General features: G+C 37.7%; 1 protein-coding gene across 2 annotated transcripts in view; it reads right to left on the reverse strand.

The window, feature by feature from the left end:
• The window catches only part of FIP1L1 (factor interacting with PAPOLA and CPSF1), a 37,527-nt gene extending 14,187 nt beyond the window's left edge, over positions 1–23,340 (reverse strand). The window contains exons 1-11 of one of the 2 annotated variants that reach the window (XM_058023976.1): positions 23,226–23,340; positions 22,494–22,533; positions 20,107–20,164; positions 17,406–17,509; positions 15,092–15,153; positions 14,779–14,886; positions 13,487–13,617; positions 13,143–13,211; positions 10,784–10,893; positions 5,017–5,110; positions 3,893–4,046 (exon numbers count right to left, since the gene is read on the reverse strand). In XM_058023976.1, coding sequence (XP_057879959.1) covers positions 3,893–4,046; positions 5,017–5,110; positions 10,784–10,893; positions 13,143–13,211; positions 13,487–13,617; positions 14,779–14,886; positions 15,092–15,153; positions 17,406–17,509; positions 20,107–20,164; positions 22,494–22,533; positions 23,226–23,307 — 1,012 coding nt within the window. In that variant the 5' untranslated portion in view covers positions 23,308–23,340. The remainder of the gene's footprint in view (positions 1–3,892; positions 4,047–5,016; positions 5,111–10,783; positions 10,894–13,142; positions 13,212–13,486; positions 13,618–14,778; positions 14,887–15,091; positions 15,154–17,405; positions 17,510–20,106; positions 20,165–22,493; positions 22,534–23,225) is intronic. The other variant, XM_058023978.1, reaches the window with a different exon arrangement.
• Between the last annotated feature and the right edge of the window lie 589 nt (positions 23,341–23,929).

A 23,929-nucleotide genomic window follows, 5' to 3' on the forward strand; every position in this document is an offset into this window, starting at 1 on the left:
TAGAAAAATACCAGAAATTCTGTCAAAGTGACTTATTAGCTATACCAGAAATTCTGTCAAAGTGACTTATTAGCTCCACCTTACACCACAAAAGATTTCAACTGCTGCCCTAAAACCAGTATATTGTTAGCACTGCAAATAGCACTCGGCACTACCCAGAGAACTGCCTGGAAATCCATCAGCTAACTCCTCTCTATTGTCGCAGACATTTCTCCACAGAAATCCTTTCTTTTGGATTTCTGCGTCTTCGGGAGGCCAGAGGCCCCCGAAGAGAAGGTAAACAATTATTATCAGCTGCTGTGGAATGCAACAGGGACACCTTGATTGGTTCATTTCCTATGTTTATAATTAAGGGCCAATCACCAGTACAAGCTAGGGGACTGAGTCCCACAGCTTTGTTTGGGATTTCTTTTCTATCTATTCTTAGCTTAGCTAGCAGCTCTGCAAACCTCTCTCTATGTTCTATTTAGTATAGTCATAATGTATTATATATCATATCTTAATAAATAAGCCTTCTGATCAAGATACAAAATTCACCGTCTCTCTATCACCAGCCGCGCCCACTCAGGTCGCTGTAATACTCTACAAAAAGGAAAAAGTTTGTATTAAACAATTAATGTATTCCTCACTTACAAGAATGTTATCTTGTACAGAATTAAAAGTAAAAATATCACAAGACTAAAGGACAAATGAAAAATCTCACTTAACAAGCATTCCAACAAAATTAAGACAGACTGAATTCACCTAATATCCAGAGATCAAATGTCCAAATAATTTTAATGAACTGGTGAATCTAGAGTATTACACAAAAAAATCCATAAGCACACTTTCCCACAAAAACCTTTAAGAACTTTTAAAGAATCATGATTAATGCTTATATAATTTTAAAACAGAAGCTAATTTACTTGGTGGTATCAAAAAGGACAAAAGATTCTAGGTGCCAAATTGACAAAAAATCTAAAAAAAAAGATCTAAATAAGTGTTTTTCCTTGCTAATACACCAATACAACACAAAACAAGACAAAAAATCATAAGCTTCACTTAATGGAAAAGAAATAATTTCTTAACTCTTCACTCCTTGGCCTTCGAAGTGCATGAATATATACCTGCAGTGCCACCAGCCAATTACTACTTCTGAGAATAGACACTGAAATATTTTGTCATTTATTGCAATGAAGAGACTACACTGTACAAATGCAACAATGTGGCTTAGTATCAACTTTGTCATGTCCCTACAACATCATTGTGCTGCCATAAAGACACATCCAGCATAAACCTAAATACTCAGAGTTGCGTGCCAAAAGCAACTCAAATGTCATCAGCGCACCATTTTAACTACCATGCTCAAAACTGCCTTCAGAACATTGTATACCATCCTACTAGCTCAGGGCTGGTAAGTATTTACAGAAAATCATGTTTTACTAAAGGAAAGCAATGCCACACGTGCTCTGCTTGTGGAGCAAGGAATCAAACATGAACAACACAGCCAGAGTTTAACAACATACTGTAAATTAGCTGAACTGTGCACTAGCCCTCAGAAATGTAATATATCTCAACTTAGTTCTCTTGCCATAGGCTAAATTAGGTCAAATTTTCTGTATCAAAAGATTAGAAGTACACACTTAGGATGCCAAGCCTGAGCAGTCACACCAAAGGCTGGCACACATTGCAAAGTTATGCAACAGAAGTTCAGTATTTCAGAGAAAATTCTTTTTTCTTAAATCACAAATGCATGTCACATTTTTAACTACAGACAAACCAAAGCACATAAACAAACAAACTTTTAAAGCCTTGGTAACAAGCATACATGTTTGCTTTAGATGAAAATTACACCAACATAGTAATAAACCTACCAAACAGAAACTAGCACATATTTTGCCACAGTCCATCATCTCCTAGGACTATTTGAGAATTTTCTACATTTGGTGCTCTAAATTGTTCCAGCACTTGCTCCTCAAAAAAGATTTGAATCACAAGAGTGAATGAATACAGAACAAGAGACATAACTTCAAAGCAAGATCCTTTTTCAAAGGCGCTTTTGGAGGATGTTTTATATTTGGAATACTTAAATTTTCTGGCAAGTAGTCCCAGTTTAATATTGGGTAAGTGTAGTTTTTTTACTCCTACTCCAGTGAACCAAGGAGGGATGGTAGAACCTATTTTTGGAACAGCTTTGATGATAAAGAGCTGGCAACAGCACAATTAAAACACAGGCCTGAGGAAACTAAATCCACAGCTCTTAATCATTATTTTCAAATCTACTTGAAGTACTGAAGGATGTTCCAGAAGACCTTCTGAACAAGCCTGTGTCATAAACCTGCCTGTAAACCGTGAGACTAAAGCCAAACCTGCTGGCTTGATCTGCAACACATGTGGATTTCCTTCACCTTTAAAATCTCAACAGGTGAGGGGTTTCATAAGAACAGTCCAGTACCCCTGCACCAAGTGCATCTGGGGTGTCTGTGAGAGGGGTTCTCAGGTTTTTGATAATATACAACTTAGAACACCTTTTCTGAATCCAATTACAATTAAAATAATTACTTTCTTAAAAGTTGCAATGCATCACATATATTGTTTTATCATAAAGGTTTAAATGAAGGTTAAAACCAGAGCAAGTATTATTGTCACATCCATCCTCTTTCTGTTCTTCCCCCTTGCCAGTAAGGAAACAAAATCACCAGAGCATTACCATAATCTCACTTCAGAGATTGTATTTTTTATATTTATTTTAAAAAAGAAAAAAAAGGGCAGAGAATTATTTCATTTTTAAATCTTCTCAGTTTTCTATGTGCTGTGATTTTTGTGTATGACCATTATGGAGGAAAGTCAGAGCTTGCCAGGCAGAATGAGTTAAGTTTTAAAATTAGGAAGAGCAACTGAAGAAGCAACTTCTATGAGGATTTAAACCCTATAAAAGCTCATACTAGTTGCATTTAAATAATGTGACTTCTTTGCTTCTACATAAGAATATTAACAGAGAAACTTTAAAAGTATTTCCTCTGCAAGCAGAATAGCAAAGAAACTGCTCCACATGATTTTCAGAACAAGTCAAGCTAAAGAATTCAAGGACCAGGAGAAAACAAGGAAAGCAGCTCCACCTTAAATCAGTCTCTTCTGCAGACAAATGCTTCACTTTCCTACTCAAATACACCACAAAGATTCTCCATCTATTTTAATTTCTCACTGACAGTTCTTAGTTTCTCGCCAAATCCTTTTGAACTTACTGTCTTAAAATGAGAAGTACAGGTCACTGTACCACTTGTGCAAATGCCCAGTAAATTTCCATGTATGCCAAATTTCAATAAATGTTCAGTAAATATCAGTAAATTTCAAAACAGATTAACAATGGGATGAGTTCTCAAAGAGCTTTGATTCCTCTAAGATTCACAGACACAGAACACTGGAAAAAAACATCAGGGACTAACAAGACTTCTAACTGGAAGAAGAGATACGGAGCAAATGCAATACTACCAGACCTGTGGGAATTCATGCATGCTGTGAAAGAAAAGGGTAATTAGAACTTCTCTTGCTGCCTTGACCTTAGACATCAGAGAATCCAACTTGTGACACAAATTCATGGTATGCCATAATTCTAGTTCTAAAGTAGAATAATGTGTTAACATGTACCTCTCAATGGCATTAACACTTACTGAATCACAGAAAACAACTTCTCTCTTCAAACATTTTCAAGAACGCAAGAACCAGCAGTTAGTCTTTAAGTAATTATTTACTACTTGGGATTATGCTTACTGAGAAAGTAAAAACAAACGTTTCTGGATTTGCTTTGCAAATACACTTAAGAAAAGAGCAGAACATGAAATTCTGAAATTCTGCACAATGCACCTCAAGAAATCTCTCATTATCCACATCCTATATAGTGCAGGATATTTACCTGGTGGGGGAATCAGAGGTGGAGCAGTACTGACAGTTGGAGGGGGTGGGAGGAAAGGAGGTGGTGGAAGGTGAGTAGGTGGAGCTCCTGGAGGGAAAAATGGAGGTGGCTTGGTAAAACTGTCTACTTCAGGATTAGAGCGTTCTGAAAGAACCTGTAAAATATCAAACTCTAGTTACAATTGCTTTGTGAAAAGAGTGCAAGACAGGTTTCCTCTCCTTCAGTTACTAAAATAGGAAAGTATCACTTCACATCTAAAGACCCATATTCAGATGGTGTAAGTTCTACCTGCATACACCTATGTTCAGTGTCCCTTATTTGCCCCTTAAAGGTCTAAGAGCACCTTAAATTTGTATAATGGAAAACATTTAAAAATCAATCTGAAAAGCATGAAAACAACCCAAGATCATAAATTACTTAAATACTCTAAGATCAGATGGAAATCACATGGTAATGTTTTCAATATAGCACTACAATCCTTTACTATTTTCCCTGTTTAACCTCAACCCAAGTTGGCATGGAAATGCAACTGGAGCACCAAGCAACCCTGATCCTTCTCTAATTCTTCAGAAGTGTATTTTATCTGTATAGATTTAGTTGCTTTCTGAGGATAATTAAAGTCTAGACTAAAACCATAAAGACTAATCTTGCAGTTTTTGGTAAAGTACTACAATATAATTAAAAACAAGCTACTACCAACTATTTATTCCTTCACGCCTTATTTTTAAAAGACTGCATTTCTCAAACTACATACAAGGAGGCTTTCACTTCCAGCATTAGTGTCTGACAGGAATAGGGGGACAAATGGGGAGTTCAAATATTTATCTTTTCACTCCATAAACAAAACACAATCCCACACAGATCTAGCAGAGCCAATGCTGTCTCCTGGATTCTAAGTCTGCAGTATCACTCATTTCTTTTCAGTAAGAGGTATACCAAAACATTTTTGAAATCTATCAATTACTTCATCTTAATATATTTCAGTAACTGCCAAAACTTTATTTCTGGACTTAAAGTTACTTATGTGTTACTCATTCACATACAGTGGTGCTTTAGTCAGAAGCTATGGGAAAAACAAAAATGTCTTTTAGTCAAAAATAGAATGCAAAACTGCAATGTAAAACCTGTATGTTGCTGTTCTCATTAGCACGCCGTCGTCCTTCCACCCTGCTGATAGTGATGCTCTGTCCAATCACATCTATTGTGCCAGATATCCGCCTGCAACACAGGACAAACAGAATCAGAAAAGGGGGAAGAAAAAGAAAAGGTGAGAGAAAAAAGCCTTATGGACTTCTCTCATTCTAAATGGCAAAAGTTCTTCTTTCTGCTGTAGAAAACACAAAACACTATTTCTGAAGAACATTAAAGGTGATGCATTTGCTGAACTATGCAAGAGTACAGAACTAAACAATGCAGCAAAAAAGACTTTGATAAGCAAAGACAAAAGCTGACCCTACAGCAGTCTCCTTCCCCCCCATAAAAGACCGTACTTCTGCTTTGCTGTTACAAAAAAAAACCCAAACAAAAAAAAAACCCCAAACACAGATCACAAAACTTCAGTAAGAAAAGACTAAATCAAGCAGAACTTTCTCAAAAATCTAACGTAAACCAGCTATAAACTATTAATTAAAAGTAATTTCTAAATTGCATGAAACCATAATGAAGGATTCCATGGAAGATCAAAGATAAGGCAGAAGAAAAAACATTAGCATAAAACAAAACCACTAAAACTCAAAGTATAATCCATATCTCAAAATCTTCAGTAAATTAATCTTAGAGGAATACACTGACACAAATGAAGTACTCCAGGTATCAGACCAGACAATAGGACAAAATATGACAAAATATGAATGTCATCTAGTAAAACTAAAGCCTGATGTTTGTGACAACAGGAATCACTATTTTGAAGAGAGGAACAATCTTAAGTATAGTGACCATTTCTGTTTGCAGCCCTAAAATGCCAGAAACCAAGGTTTATAGAAATTGTATAACTTATATGCAGATATAACACAATCTGTCGGCATAAGAGTTATAAAAACCAGGTTGAACTAAGGCCTTGAGCAACCTGGTCTAGGGGAAGATGTCCCTGCACATGGCAGGGGAGGTTGAGCTAAATGATGCTTTAGGTCCATTCCAACCTCTTAACATTCTATGATTCTACCTGCTCTGCAGGCCACTGTTGACTTCTAAAAGAGGTTAAAAAATAGGATTCACCTGGGTCAACTTTGTTAGAAAATGAGCAATAAAATGACAGTGCTCATGGTTAAGAGAAACAAAGGTACAAAATCTGTGTCTCAGCAGTAAGGGACACAGATTTTCACTTGGGATTTCACCTATAAAGGAAACCACTGTAGATAAAGCTGATAAATTTTACCAAGAGCATGATATAGAACAGTAAAAGACTGGAAAAAACCTTCCTGAAATTTCCACAGAAAACAAATCCATAGAAAGTAAAAAGTATTTCTAGTTTCAGGAGTTCTTGTCTTTTTTGCATCTAGTGTACTACTAACCACACAAATACAAATATTAGGGAGAACAACTGTAAATTGGAATTATAGGCTCAGAGTTCTGCCAGACTGATAACTTGGACTCCAATTGCTCCGATACCTAGACTGCAATGCAACTGAAAAAGACACAGCAGACACTAGAGCATGAAGTAACAGTCAGATCTCTCAGAGATTATCTGAAGTTTCATAGCAGACTGCATACTGAGGATGATACAAATGCCTGTCCTCTGAGCTTTTTAGTATCTGGGTTTAGAGCTTCCTCCTAGATGTTAAAGTAAGCTTATTAAGCACAACAGTTTAGAGTTAAAAAAAAAAAAAAACAAACAAAATCAGTGTGATGGTATGAGAGTCCGAGAACACTCCTTCAATTAAAGAGTGTATACTCCACAGCAATATATTCTATACAACGATAACAGAAGTGTCAGAAACTCTCTGGACTTCTGATACCCCATGCTAGACGTTAGATTGTTCCCATAATCAACATCTGCTTTTCTAAACTTCCCCAGTGTTCTTACATGGCCTTCCAGCACTGCTACACTGGACTATTATTTTGCTTTAAGTAACTGAATTGAGAACATAGGTATTACAAAACAGTTATTAAACCTATGTTCTCACCATCTTAATCTTCACTGATAGTGCATTTGTTTTGAGAGTTCTAAGACACTTGTTCTCTTCCATCACTGGTATCCTCTCTTAATTCTCTAAACCATATCCTAGAAAACTCATTTTACCTAGCTTCAGTCCTTGTGTACAACAAATGACACTCCTACAGCACAAAGTCCCTGCCTGGCTCACACCACTGATTTACAGGGCTTCCACTGGGAGTGATGTACACAGCAGAATTAAGACTCTTCCTCTCTTGTCCTGTTTGCACACTGCCAGCAACTCTTAGAATCAGCACTGAAAACACACACAATACCAAAGCAAGAGTATGGGGCATTAAAGCAATATATGCCCCAATCACATTACAATAATATTAATTCTGGTTTGGGAAGCAGCCCAAACACACCACTGCAATATCAAATGAAGCAAACCCAGACTACCAATTCATTGGTTCCTATGCATCAATTTTCCTGAAATAAACAGTTTCACTTCATTTTTTTAGATTCTGAAGCATATACCTGCTGTGTTCACTCAATCTCAATGAGATTATACTTTATATTTATTATTTAAATAATGCTGTATAGTGTTATGTCCATTGTTCTTCCCAACAACTGCCAAGATATTATTTTTCATAATGATGGATTTTGCCATCATACCTTGAACTTGACAAATTCTCTATTTCCAAGATTGCAATAACAATTTCATTGAGAATTTCACTAAAAGAGTTAGAAATTGAACAGGAGAAAGCATAAATTCAGTTGCAAAGGAAGCAGCAGATGACACTTCCAACCACATGCTAAGTGACACACACATTAAGTCACAGCAAGATGGCAAAAGGAGAAACTTCTGCAACTCCCTAGACATTAAACAGAGTTGTGATAAGTAGCAGGCAAGACTCAGTTTCTGTCTCAGTGCTGTAAGCAAAGAAAAGGAAGGGCTTGGTCTGTCCCTTACGTGATCGAGGCACCTGGGATACAGATGCATTCCCAAAGGATCCTCTGAAACATAAAAAGGCAAGCCACACGTGTGGGATGCACATGAACCCACAGCAGAGTTCATACAAAGTGTAGCTTGAAAGGAACATTCCAGCAACTCTGAGTTATCTCACTCTAATTAGAGAATGGTTATTTATGAGCTATTTGCACTGAGAATACCATTTCCATGGAGATTAATTCAGAAAGATAACTCAATCTCATTTGGCAAGCTCAGCTTAGATTCTACAGAGCAAAGAGAAAGAGGGGGAAAAAAGAAGAAAAAACAAAGGCAAACCCAGTTATTTTCGAAGTTCATAGCTTCAAAAATCCCTATCCTTACCACAGATAAAATAAATAAGCTGCTTTATGGAACACCCCCATATGACTGTTCAGAATCAGACTAACTATGGGATGCCACATTTGTTCAGTAGACTTTATACATAGTACAGTCTAATATGTATGGAATTATAATATGCTTCAATATTTCTTCTCTTCTTTCTTGTTTTTCTTATGTATTTCATGGTTTATTTTCCTCCTCTTGAGGACAGCCTCAACTTTGCTGAGCTCACCACTAACTGATATGAATAAGAACCTAATAGATTTACTAAAGAAACCATTTGTATAAAACCACACTTTATACTCTTTTGAAAAACACACTATATTTTTCAAAATAACACCTGAGTTTCCATCACTTAGTCTTGCAAGGCTGAACTGGTATTTTTCATGGAAACAAAAGATCAGAAATCCATTTTCTTTAAAATATCTTTTTACAGAAAGCTATAAGCACAGATAAAGCTGATAAATAGCACACTACACTGATGAGCTAATTTCTCTGAAACTTCTCTGGAAATGCTTCCAGCAATTTCTCAACAAGACTATTGCAAATGCCACATGGCATAAAGGCAATTATTTTAAATTACTGAAGGGTTACATTGCTGAAAATTTTCTGTCTCCCTAAAATAAACTCTTAACTAAAGAAAGAAATTAGTATAACCCCATAAAACACTATCTGGTTATACAGAAGTTAATAATACAGGCACTTAGAAACAGAAAACAGTAGATGCATTATGGATAAGTCATTAAAGTAGAAATATATATAATCCAGCTAATATGTATTCTCATATACTCAATATATATTCTCATTGAGCTACTCAGACTTCTGACCATACAGTTTTCTTTCAAAATCTCTTCTGACAACTTGGTAGAAATACCTTTCCTTACAGAATAATATATTTTAAGCAAGTGTATCCATAGAAGCAGGTATTAAATAAGGGAAGATGTCAGTTTTGTCATTGTAACAACTTACAATTACAGTATTCAAAATAAATACATACAACACAACCTATTCTACCAATGGAATGCACAAGTGATACAACGGTCAAAGTGATATGCCACAAAGTGATACCTCAAAATAAATGTCAGGAAATGACACAGTCATCACACCTGCAAATTTCACACAACCAAATAATCTACACAATGCATTTTTTCTACAACTTTCAACTTAACTACATTTTAATATCCTGGTTGTCAATTACTTCCCAAAGTAGTTTAGAGCTTTTCTGTCCACCACTGAGATGAACAAAGAATTGAAATCTTGTAACAAAACCTATGCTAGATATAGATTTGGAATCCTTACCCTGCGAACAATACATTCCAGTTTGAGAACTCTGTTACAGGAATATCACACATTAAAAGCAATTCAGAAAAGAAAATTTTAAAAACAGCTACAGGGTTAGCACAAAGTTTGGGAAACTCTTCTCATTTCTTTTGACTATGAAAAACGGACAAACAGAACTAAAATCTACTAAACACAGAGCAGCATAACCTGATAGTTCAGAGAAAAATTTAGGCTACCAGAAGGAATATTCTAGAAGTGAAAGAAAAGTGCAGGCAAGGCTATGATTGACTTCCTCCTGCCCCCCAACCCACCCCCCAAGACAAATACATTTGGGTGTTGAACTGACTCTTACAGGATGGAATAACTGAACACAAGTGCCTCTAAATTAGTCAAGGTACTTATGGATGCAGTGCTAAAGATGGGTGATAGCTCCTCATCCTTAATGGCTGACAACCAAAGTCTGCAATGAACAACCTGTTCTACCTTTCTTACCCTTGTTTGTAATATGATGTAATATAAGGGCTTTTAATTTGCACAGAACCAAAACAACTAAACAGGATCACTAAATAACTCAAGTAAAGCAGAAGCATGGAGTCATCCTAAGCCAAGTGCCAGATAACAAACAGCAGTGGCTTAGATACAGAAGACAGAACTTATTAAAGCCTGGGGCTGGGAGAAGGAACACAGTAAGGAAATACTCTCTCCAATTTTCAAAGAAAGTATAATATTCAAATATGGAGAAACCAAAGCTGCCTTGCAGGAAAGAGACTAGGTTCCAGGAATTCCTCCACTTGTTAAAGTCATAGCTGTCAGATTCCATCTTGTTTAACTGAAAAAATGAGTTAGTTAAAATACTCATCAGGACCCTAACAAGAAGTATTATGATGGCAAATTTAATTACACACAGAAAACACAGTGTCATAAATCAACAAGTAGATTTTTGTAACTGTCTTGTTACTTGGTCCTGCTGTTTTTTCTCCCCTTTCCTTCTGCTTTTTCCCAAAGAGCCAAGAAGGATAGTATAGGATTCATGTATGATTATGGTAATTGTGATAAGGATATCTCTACCCTTCATTTTACCTGTTACAGAAACATATTTTCCTTTTTTTTTCTACAAAAATTGTAACCTTCAAAGACATAGAGGTAACAGTACAAAGAGTTTTTTGGTCATGAGTTACAGCCAACTGACCTGTTTGTTGGAATTCCTGATTTAAATAAGGCAGGAGGAGATGTGAAATCTGGCTTGGTCGACTGTACTGCCAACTCTTTCTCCAAATTTCCAGTTCTGCCTTGCTGTACCTTCAAAATAATGTTTCATCATTAGTTTATCCTTGCAAGTGCAGTAGCTCCAACACTCAACAAAAACATATTCAATACCAAGAAGAAAGTAGTCCAGCTTTATTCAGAATTTCAAAAACTCTCACCTCTGCACAACTAGCAAAATTATGTATCTTTTAGTGAGATATTACTTAAGTACTGTGTTTGATATATATATATAAAAATCAATATGCCAGAGAATGAATTGTTATAAAAGATTAGACAGCTTAAATATTTATTTTCCAAGCACTTCATTTGTACGTGAACAGGCCAAACTAATTTTCCTGAAGAATTTCCTGTATGAACCAAATTACATCTTGATTTTTAAAAGAAGGACACTTACTGAAAAAAAACTTTTCATAATCTTAACAAAGATATCTAACAAGCCTGCTATCCACTACCAGCAAACCATGAGATAAGAAACTTGAATGGATTCTCCATCTCCCTCACTGATTGTGAGATCTAGTAACCACTTAATTTCTTAGTCATACCAGGAAGTCACCTTGATTCTGGGTTGTGCTAACTGCAAAAGACTTTTCATTAGTTCAGACTGAATACTTCAGAAACACCCTGCTCTTGCTGAAGTACTGCAAAATTCCAGCCACTTCTTTTATTCAAGACACCATTAAAGCTATGCAAAACCTTTGGTGCAAGTACATCAAGTATTGTTTTGTTCAGCAGCAGCTACACGTGAAAGAAAAACCTGTATGGGTTAGTATTAAAGACAAATATACAGTGATTCAATTTTTAAAGTCACTCTCACTGTACCAGCTACACCACTCTATGCAGCTAGCTCACTCATGCTATAACCTTGTATAAGCTGTGATCTCACAGCTTGCAGGCAAGTGAACTATTATGTTTCTGCAGAACCTCGCTTCTAAACATGGGCACATCTTTTCCAAACCCATAAAAATGCACATAAATAGTTAAAATTCATTGAAATTAAATTAATGTTTCCTATCCAGAAATATGAGTGGAAAAGGTCGAAGTATTTATCTGAAAAAGACTTCTACAAATTAATGAGCAATTGGAAAATGTAGGAGACATTCTTGCTAGTTACAGGAGATTAATATAAAATACATGGAAATATAATGGGAATTACATGAGACTGTTTCAGAAGAGAAGGAAAAAAGTTAATGAAATGAATAATTACATGTAAACTCCTTTTAAAACATGACAAACTCTTACAACAACATTATTACCAGTACTGTTTGATCATCAGTCAGTACTGAGCTGGAAATAGGGGAAGTTTTGGGTTGGACTACTTATCCTTTTTCCTTCAGAACATTTCAGAAAAGTTTGAGATTACAGTCAGTTGCAAATTGTAACTCCTACTGTCCACTATTTCTACTGTCCCACAGTACTATTATAATGATACCTGAGAAAGGTATAATGCCCCAGAAACCTTCTGATCCATTCTTGCTAGAATAAAATCAAAATAATTTAATATCCTCAAGTAGCAAGTAAAACACTTGTCTGCAATTGACAGTTCTATATCTGCAATTGACAGGAGTACACAGGAGAAAGAAACCGTTCCAAGTCACTTCAAAGACAGTTCAAGAACAAAAATGACTAAATATTAAGAATAGGTAAAATAAATAACCTTTGTGGTATAATTTTAAGTTTAGTATCAAAGACGTAAATGAGAAACTGAGAAAATAAAAATAAAGTTCAATCCTTAGGATAAATGCTGTCGTGTCGTTCTATTCTCTGAAAACCAGGATTTCTGAATGGAAAAATTATTATACATAACTCAATTAATTGTTAGCTAACCCCAGAAGAGCAACACAAAAATATGGAAGATTGATTTTCTTATCAGAGCTGTCAAGGATAACTGTTACAAACATTGTAGTAAGAGCTACAATGCCACAGGAAAAACAAACATGCCATAATCTACAAAAGCTTCCCCATCACATCTGCACAAATCCTTTAATCCGCACAAATGAACACACTACAACTACAAATACACCATCACATCAAGAAAAATTAATTTCACTGGGAAATTAGTTAGTTCACCAGGCCACTAACTCACATGCTTGCAGAAGAGTGATGAACAAAGCAACACTTTTTAATCCACATTTTGTGACATACACAGAAAGTCACTGATGTAGGATGAGAGTATGAAATAATGGCTGCATCCATATCAGTTGTTCTTCTATCAGTCTGTGCTGGCATGGGAAGCAATACCCAAGAAAAATGAGAGCAACCAACAAAATTTTACTAAAATTCACCTTTAAAAGATGGTATCTGCCATCGAGAATCTCTGCACTTGGTCTTAGTTCCATAGCTTTGTCTTCAGCCTAAGTTAAATAACACATTGCCCATTAAGATACCACACAATTCTGAAATGATGGGCCACAGTCTCAATAAAGGTACAGATGCAATCTAGCTGTAGCTGTCTGTCACACTATCCACACAAACTGCCATTGAAGCAACACAGTAACACACAAGGTTCAGGGAAGGGAGTCAGGTGCAAACTCTAACAAATCTACTGAACTGGGCAGAACAAGCTTAAGACTCACAAGCAGCTTTACAGGGAAAAAAACATGTACAATACAAAAAAATCACTATTTACCGTGATTTTATTTGTGGTTGAGGTAACTGGCAAAATTTCAAGACCCATTCGTATTCTCTTTTGTTTTTCACAGTAAGCTTTCCAGGTATCTTCATTGAAGCCATAGTTAAAGTAATCTGAGAGATCAGCCCCTTTAAGCAGAGAAGCATAGGTTTTTTAGGACATTACAAAGTTCATCCTTCCTCCACTAAACATATATACACACCTCTACTTATAGCATCAAAACTGATTAGGTATTGATCTAAAAAGCACAACTGAAATGTACAATTCATCAATAGACAGAGTGCTCATTGCTAAGATTGTAAACCCACTAAAATTTAGTCAGAAACACGAACTTGCCTAGCATCACGAAGTGGGGACCAAGGGTAGAGAATATCATGGGATATTATAATCTCCCACATCTTTACAACAAGATAAATATAAGATCTATAGATTTGCTTTATGTTCAGTGAAGAACCACTCCCTTTTGTTTTGCTAGTTCTGTATTTGACTTCTCACTTTGTTTTGGCTCCTAGTTTCATGTGATGCCATGAAGTATTTTTAGGGTAAGAGAGAACAGTTGTAACTCAAATGCATAGAATATATTTAATACAGCTAACATTTCAAACACCAGATAATCATCAAAGGCTTCTCTATTTTCCATTTTGCAGACACTTTTTGTACTACCATAGCAATACACAAACATAAGAAAAAACCTATATGCAGCAGCATGATGTACTGGTACTAAAAAACCAAATCAACACTGGTAAAATTAGACAAGCCTAGACAAACCACTTGAGCCAACGAGACAAAACAGAGGAGACTCATGGAAAGTCTTTGCAGCAAGTCCCAGTTTCTTATTCAAAGTTCATGTCTAGGATGCCTATGCATGAACACAACATAGCACAGGAAATTACATTTCACCATTCTTCATGCTAAAACCAGCCAGAACTATTTTGCACATTTTGCTATGTCTAGTGTTCCATGGCACGGAGCAATGGCAGAAATCTCCACAGGAACACAGATTTCCAAGGAGAGCTCAGGATACACATGTATTAAAAAATGGCCTACCTCTCCTGACATGTGATGGAGATGTATACTAACAAACATGGCACACCCAAGCACTCTGTGGCACAGCAGGAAGGTAACAAGTAACATAGTTGCTTTTTCCAAATTATGCTTTGTACATAATTATGCTTTGTACACTACCTTTGAGGGATAGGTAAGATGACATCTACATGCACTCAACAGAAACAACTATTAAAATAACCTACTGAACACCTATGTATCAGTGAACATAAACCAGACATTACCTGGCTTTCTCCAAGGTTTATCTTCAAAAGAATCTAAATCTACTTCCAGAAGTGGCACACCATTAATACTCCCTGGTGCATCTAGATCCAGTCCCTTAACTTTTGCACCTGTGAAGAAAAGTTAGTTAGAGCCTTCTGTCTCTACCAAATGGAATTTTATCAGTACCATTACACTTAGAATAATAAAAAATAATTTAAAAGCTAGAAAAAAATTATCAATAAGTTTTAAAATAAACAATTATTTTCCTAATCCAAAACAATATCCAATATGTTTTGGGTTTTTTTACTAATATTACTGAGTAAATTTTCTTACCAGAAGATCCATAAGCTCGTCCTCCTGCCTTAATATTGAGATTCACAGGTGCTGCTCCATAACTTCAAGAAATTAACAAAAACCGGAATTAGACAAAGAAAAGTTTTAAACCAGAAGAAAACACAAAACAAGAGATAGCTAGATCCAGAAACATATTGGACCCAGGCTCAATCACCATCCTGAATCTCTAGCTTTCCAAGCTGGTAACTGTAAAGGTAAAGAGATCAGCCTAGGAGGAAGAGAGAGTACCTTTCTATGCTCAGTAGCAACTTCTCCAACTAATAAACAGTAGTGAAGCAAGTTCCAGTCACTCTTCCTGAGATGAAAGGATAAAGACCTTGATAGAAACAAGAATGGACAGAACCAGAAGAAGAGAGAGAAAGGAAAAATGCAGTTCATTTAGGGATACAGATGACAGTCTGGGGATTAGAGTAAAAACAAAATAAATTAAAAAAAAAGGAAGGGTTTAGATGGATCATTTTATCTTTTCATAATCATTCCATTTAATCTGTACAGAAGTGAAAAATACAAGCATTTCTCTAAAATAACTGAAGTGCTGTGTCAATGTACTTCTAGTAATCATCTATCCTTGTAAACAACAGAAAAGTATGCAATTTTTCACTTTCTAAAATACTTGAGAGCTTTCTTCAAAAAAAGCTTGGAAACCTAAGTACTGCATAGATCTAACTACCTTAGGAATTACAGAATTGTTCATTTGTAACATTAAGAGCTAGCTCTCCCTACCATTTGTGTGTAATGTAACTTATCCTCACAGGTGACCCATATATATCATGAGATTTGCATATAATTAGAAGGTCAGGGTATGGTTTACAGTATCCACTTCCATGCAGTGCTAGTTTTCTTTCAAGTGCTACAACAGCATAAAAACCAAAACAAAACATTTAACCTTCTGATCTGCCACACTGTATTTGTGCATGATTTTCTGAAACAAATCGATTAGGATTTTAAAACTGCAGTTGACTACTATATGGAAAACTGTTTAATCCTATAAAACAGACTTGTTCTACTGCAGTTGAAATGTACAATTTGCCATTTGTTTTAGATTTCTGCTCTTCTGTGAACTTTATGTCTAATTCACCCAGAAAAGAAGATTTTTGAGAAGACAGGCATTTCTATATAAAACTTTCTGCTCTAATTAGACTTAGGATCACCTGCTTATTGTTCCTGCATACACGGAAAGAGCATCAGCAAATCACTGAGAATATAAATCTAGTTTTGCTTTAGGACCACAAAGCTGGAAGCCACTGCCTAGACCACAAGAACACTGCAAGTTACTGAACGCAGAAAAATAAAGAACTGAAAGAATTGGCGCTTCTTCTATTACATTCATTTGCACATTATTTTAGAACATGAAACACTGAAAGTTTAAAAATACTATGTTTCAAACAGGAGTAAATCACCTGCATTCTAAAGTTAAAAACACTATATACATGAGTCAGACCCACCTGCAGACCTGTCATAATTTAAGAAATGGCACCCTAGTAACTCTGGTTTTAATAAGCATAAAAATATTAGCATTGCCAAGAAAAACAAGCAAACCATGTCCCTCAGCAAATTTCCATTCAATAAAAAATATTATTTCATAATTTTGGGTAAAATTAGCACTGTATGAAAGTGTTCAGTAAAAATAAGCCCTTTTGCAAGATCAGAAGGAATACGGGGCAATAAAAGTAGCAAGATCAGTATAAATGCCCAAACAATGATCTTGAGAAATAATCTCCAGAGACTCACAGTTTCATCCTAAAGTAGATTAAAATCTTATTTGAGAACATCAATTGGGATTGAAACTACAAAGGTCTAATTCGAACTGTGTCCACTACAAACAGGATGAGGGACAAACACTTCTCATGCTCTTGCCATTCTATCCTTTGCAACCAAAATGTCACTGTCACAGTAACGACCCAAAAAATGCTATATAACATAGCCATTCCCTAATAAGAAACAACCCATGCATTTACAAACTTAATACAATCATTTCTCAAATCTGAAAACACAATTTAAACTTATATAGAACTCTTCCTTGCACTCCACTGATTTCATTTCACTTGTTTTCAAGCCACTGTATCATTAAAAACATTGTTAAAGAACTAACAAAGTTCTTAATTGACAGTAATTGTGCACACAATCTGCCATTTTTGGCAAGTATTAAATGGCAAATATTTGGAAAAGAATAAAAAAATATTAAGAATATCAATATTAAAAAGGCAAATAAATTACAAGCATTAAAGAGACTGCATTTACAATTAAATATAATCTCAAATGTTTCCTCAGTTAATGTTTGCAAATAACTTACCTAAACTGTGGAGCTCCTGTCTTAATATCCCCTATGGTGACTTGAACATCATCTTCATCATCATCACTATCACTATCACTGTCATCCTCAGCCTCTGCCACCTTCTATAAAAGAAAAAGTCATTGCTTAGACAAAAAGCAGTCACTTACCTTCACAATGGAAACACAATCCAGACAAAACCATCCATTCTAGAAAGCTTTGAAAGAAGAAAATTCTCCTCTTCCTAGACATTAGAATTGAGTAGCATTAACAGCAAATTCAGGAGGTTACAAGTATCTGAAACATCTGGATCAAAATAGAGAAGTGTCCTTAATACCAGGTTCAGTTTCTCAAGCATAAAAGAGTTTCCACTATCTAATATCCTCCTTCCCTCTATCTAGCTCATACACACTGGTTCTATTCTTACATTGTCATTCAGGAAAGGACTAAAAGATATGGAAGACTAGCTTCTTGCCATCATCAATTATATACTCAGCATAACTCAAATAAATGTTTCCCCAGCTGATGATGAATATTAGAGAAATCTATCTAGTTCCTTAAGTAAGTAAGCTACATAAAATACTTGAGACATTTCAGCAAACAGACTGAAAAATCAGATGCGAGAGCACGCTGTATGCTGTACGATACACGGAGCTTTTTAGGCTCCAGACAAGCACTAAACATGTCCCTACTACACAGTAATGATCAATTCATTGCTTTATTTTTTTGTAGATCTGGTTCTTTCCTCCCAATGAACATCACTCTCCTTTCTCTATGCAGAATTCAAGAAACATATATTAACCAGTCAGTTCTTCACAGTTAGACTTCAATCTCACTATCTTGATTAACTTTGAATCATCAGAAAACTCCTAATTTCACAACTTAGCTCTTTTCCAAGTAAATACATTAAACAGCACAGATTAAGCATAAAATTCCAGGGAATTCTCTCTGGAGGTGGCTTTCCTTTACTGTGAAAATAGAACCCTGACTTCTACCCTGTGTTTTCTATCTATTACAAACCAGCTAAAATCAGTTATCCACATAGGGCTCATTCTGTAACTGCACAGTTTTTAAAAATACTTTGGTGAGGAACTTCTTCTAAATCTTTGTGGAATCCAAATGAACTTTTCAACCAAATCACTCTTATTCACATATTGGAATTCTTCAGCAAAAGACTGAACTCATGGAAGCCAAGCTGATTCTGCCCTAGCAGCCTTCAGTTATCCATGCACAGCTGGGTTCCAGCCCTTGTCTACTATACCATCTATTAAGTGGCCCTGTACATAAAGAAAATCAACAAAAATCAACAGCTCCTTAGAAAGTAAGATGTTGGAGAGCAGTTCATCCTCACTACACAACATTAATATAATTTCATTAATGATGAAGAGTCTGTTCTTGGGGTAGGGAAGGTGGGGCAAGTCTAGATCAGTATGGATATTCTGTAAATGACAGCTGAAGACAGTCTTTCAATTCCACATGGCTGAAAAGTGCAAATTCACCATTCATCAGGCAACCCACACAGATGCCACTACAAAGGCATCAAACAGGAAATAAAATTTTGTTTGGACAATGTACCTTTTCAACCAAAACCCACTTCACTTATAAGCAATGATTTTTTAGTTCCCTCTGCACAGAAATATTCACCTGCTCCTATTCCATCAACTTGAACAACATCCATTTTTCTAAGCTGCTGCTTAGAACATTCATGGACACCATTTACAATTAAGTTCTCAATTTTGTGGAGATATTCTAATGATAACCTAACAATGCCAGGCTATATATAGATTAAAAAAATTTACAACATGTAAGTAGAAGAAAATGGAGCCTGTAAGGATTTCCAGAAATACAAACACTTTTGATGCACTTTATGTAGCTTTTCAGTTTAGACAACTGAAGTAAGTTTTAAGATTTTAAAAACTTCTTCCCCAATTTTAAATAAACTGTAATGCCTTTCATAAATAAAGTGTTAGAGTTACTGTAAAAAAAGTACTTCCCTAAGAGGCCAGTCCTTGAAACTTGCACAAATATCTCAATAATGGTTTCTACATAATTTAAAGTTATTTCTTGGAGTATATAAGTCAAAAAGTCCCACTGAAGTAAAACTACAATCTTCTCATAGAACTTCTCACAGTTAAATTTTTCCCATTCACAGTAACCTGAATCCTTTAACCAACACAGCAACTGTAAATTCAATTTCTTGGTCCTTTCCATCATCATACTAACACATATCAAACATTGAAGACCACCCCAAGTAAGTGTTACACTGCCTCTGAAAGGCATGTGTAATTCATCTCTTGGTTCACACTTTCACATAGTTTTGCAAATCCTCCTTGTCTATCATATCCAAAATAAGAAAAATGCTCAGAGGACTTTATTTTCTCATCACTAAGAAAAAACAAACCATCATTTTGAAAAGCATGTCTCTGAGAAAAGAGAGGTGTCTTCAAGCACTGTCTTTCTGTCTCCCCCCAAAAAAACCTACGAGTACTATTTATTTATTTTCTGTAAATTAGATTTAAGAATTGGACTTAACTGGAAAATTGATTTCCTAATTTAGTAATTTCTACAGTTTCTGCAGCTCACAAACACATTTTAGCAAAAAATGGTGCACACTTAGGCATTAATTCATTTAAATATAAGTCCTAGTCAAATTATGGATTCCCAGAAAGTCATTACATCACAACATTTTAAAACAGTATTTCAAAAACATGTTTAAAACTACCGTTTTCACAACGCCATTTTCTGCAGCTTCCTCTTCACTTCCAGGTGGGGGTGGAACACTTAAACAAAAACAAACAGGAAAAGGTGAAACTAGGTATTTATGCACATGCTATTTCACAGGTATCAGCTAATGATGAAAAGAAGCTTTGCTTCCTCATTCCAGATGAAAAGCCAAAACTCCAGTTGTCTTCAGCATTGATTAAAAAACAAAGTTGACTTGTTAAAAAAACCAAGATGAATATAACTTTATATTAGCAATATTTTGCTATCATAAATCATACTAACTGAATGTTCATAGAATAGTTGGAAGCAATGAGGCATTACACTTGGATCTTCCTTTGAAATCAAACTGAAATACTTTGTAACTTATGAAGGGAGAATAAGCTGTTTGATTTTTTTTTTCCCTGCAGACTGACACTTTTCAAAGATATAATGGAAAAAAAGCATTTAAACATCCCCAGGTAATGTGTCACTAAACAGAATTCCCATATCAGCATTGTGAAATTTCCTTCTCCCATATGGAATAGTTACAATGCAATGACTAATTCAATTATATTGAACTGTAGACTGAGAACTGTAAAAATTTTAAAACTACTGGTCCATCTGAAAGGATGAGTACTGTGACATCCAGGCCCATGAGCTGTCTCACTGAGCCTACATAGGGCTGTTTCCTACACAGTAATATTTTAACTTCCACAGTCCCATTAGCTGTTAGGATGCTGCACCACAAATAGCAGAGTAAGTAGGGAGCCATCTAGAAATAATATTCTTTCACTGAAAAGGTATTTATGAAACAGAGCGTGCAACTGGCAATTTTTATTGAGTAGAATGAATCTAACCCCATACTCTGCTGGCAACACACCCAACACAGCCCAGCTACTGCCTCAGGGTTCAAGCTCGATCATTTCACTTCATCACCTGGTAAAATGACAGACTAGGTACAGAACCTGAATAACCCATCACAATTTCTGTATATACAAACAACGCCAAATCTGAGAGGCCAGAGACCAAAACTTTTAACAGCTGAACTGTCCCCATACTTCCACAGTTCTCAACAAAATTTTAAGATGGGTAAGTTAGTATTTGTTATGCTTTTTGTCCAAAACTGCATTGTGACAGCCAAATGCCAAGCTAGACACCATTGACCAAAAACTGGAGTACACTTTCTAAAAATCATTTTGGCCTCCATGCAAGTAATTTTCCTAAGTAACAACAGTAGTGACAAACATGCCAGGTCAAGAAAAGGTAACTGAACATAAGGAATCAACTGATATGGAATAGCTTCTAAATAAAGAGCAAATAAATAACTAGAACTCTTTGTCCTGGAAGAGACAAGATTCAAGACAAATGCAAGAGAGCTCTAAAAACCTGCTAAATGACATGGAAAAAGTCAAAGAAAACAACTCTGTTTCTTATACTTCAGAAATAATGGGAATCAAATAATCACACCTCTAGCTGCTTCACAATGATATCATTTATAGTCATGTGGTGGAGGTAATTACTGCTTTGTCACTCTGTGCTTGTCAAAGTTGACATGAGTTCAAAGGAGCAACTGAGCAAGCTTACGAACAAGCAGTCCACCAAAGCTAACCAAATGCAAGAGCTCTCGCTGAAAAAATGGAAACAACTACAGAAAATAACAATGTATGTTTTCACAAATTGATTTGCCCTTTATTTGTTTAATATACCTTGACAATCAATAATTTCCATATTTTACCAATTATGAGACTTCCTTCATTTAGCACAAGTGATTGATTCCCTTTTCCAGTCACTTCTCATTACTAATCTCCATTAACTTTTTTAGATTTCCAAGGGAGCATCTTTGTGCCCTCATATAGCTCTTTGTAACTCAAGCAGGTTCCCCTCAGATACTTCCAAAGCTTTCCTAAGTTTCTCTAAGTTTCTTTGAAATACTGTCTTACTGGTTAAAAAAAACCTAACCGTGCTAGCCCTGCAAGCCTAAGCAGACGTGATCTGTACATCAGACCACCTGGTAATCTTCCACTGCTTCCTTGTATTGCTGTTTTTGCAACTGCACTGCAAACTCTTTGGGAGACAGGATGTTTTTCCATTGCTAAATTATCCCAAACAAGTCCTGATCCATCATTAAGATCACAAAAATAAAAGACCTGTTGGCATTCTGTGAGTGGTTATTGCTGTCCATACAGTTAAACTAACTCTCATACTTAAGTGACCCAATTTCACAGGTACAGCCATTTCAAAGAAAAGCAACGTCCAAATATACTATCTTAAGGACACTTTCAAAGACACCAGAGTGGGTTCAGATCCTACCAGCTTTGAAAGTTGGTAGGAGCTGGGAAGAAGAACGTAGTGAACACAGGTTTTGTGCAGCCATGCTACAGGGCTTCCAGTTGTCAGGATACTCACCTAGATTTTTCTTCCTCTGGTCTCTCTGCTTCATTTTCATCTACCATAAGAAAAAACACAATATTTAAGAATAAAATCCCTAGGGTATCAACTGTGACAGATTGTCTTGGGATGCAGAATATTAGGCAAGTCTTTAGAGACATACTGACTATTGAGACATATGCTTAACATTTCAGTTGTGAAATCAGTCGAGCAGACCTCTAAGCAATTACAGTGCTCCGCACTGACAGGTCCACCACATGGGCAAGGTATAATTTATATGATTCATTAACATCTGAACATAAAGATAGTCCATAAAGTTTCATAAAAAGTTAATACATAAAAGGTTAAGCCTCTTTCAGTATTTCAACGCGGGGAAGTCGGGCAGGAGAGCACCAGGGAGAGCTCGGCGGCCCCAGGGGTGCCTATGGGGCAGGGACACCACGCGGGGCTCCCGCCGCTGAGGCCCAGCACGCCTCGGCCTGCGCGGCCCGGGCTGAGGGCCCGCGGCACCGGCACCGGAGACCGGGGAAGGGAAGGGGCCGGGAGCCATCGCCCCCGAGAGGCTGGCCGGGTGGAGAGAGGGGGCTGAGCAGCCACGGGGACGGCGGGACCGGGGGACCTTGTTCAGCGGCCCGGCGAGGCGGCTCACGGCGCGGCCTGCGCACCCCCGCACGGCCCCCCCGCCGCGGCGGCGCCGGGCCGGCCCGCTGGGGAGGCGGGCTGGGCACGGGGGTCGGGGAAGGTCCGTACCGCCATAGAGCCACTCCTCCTCCTCGTCCCCGGCGGCCCCATCGGCGTCCGCCGACAGCCGCTCCGCCTCGCCGGTAGACATGGCCGCCTCCCGCGGGACGCGCGGGCCCGGCCCCGGCAGCGCCTCCCTCCGCCGGCCGCCCCGCCGCGCCGCCCCCGGGCTCCCCCGGCGCCTCGGAGCGCGGCCAGGCGCTGCACGGGCGGGCGGCTGCGAACGCCCAACGCGGCCTCTCGCGGAGGATCCGCCGCCGCCGCCGCCGCCCGGCGCTTCCCCTCCCCCCGCGTGAGTGACACGCACAGGAAGCGGGCCCGGCCCGGCCCCGCGGCGCCCCGGGCACGGGCTGCGGGGGGCGGCCCGGCCGGCCCGGCCCCGGCACTGCCCTCCCCGCCGAGCCGCCCGGGCACCGTCCGTGCGCGGCCACTCACCGCACCTGTGCTTTCGCCGCTCTCCCGAGGCGCGCTGCGAGAGCCGCCTTCCCTTCCTCCCGCTGCCGTTTGCTCTCGGCGGTCCTTGTGCTCTCCCGCGTCCCTGGGCGGCCGTCCGTCCCCTCAGCAGGGATCACCGGCAGCACGGCGAGCTCCTCCAGAACATTCCTGCCTGTCTTGGACTTGGCTAAACACACGTACACTCCAGTGCCGTGCATCTGCTGGCGGCTGATGGCAGCTGCTGAGGGCGCGTAACCGCGGGGTAAACACGCCGTGCC

Source organism: Melospiza georgiana, chromosome 5, assembly GCF_028018845.1.
Source record: "Melospiza georgiana isolate bMelGeo1 chromosome 5, bMelGeo1.pri, whole genome shotgun sequence".
NCBI lineage: Eukaryota > Metazoa > Chordata > Aves > Passeriformes > Passerellidae > Melospiza > Melospiza georgiana.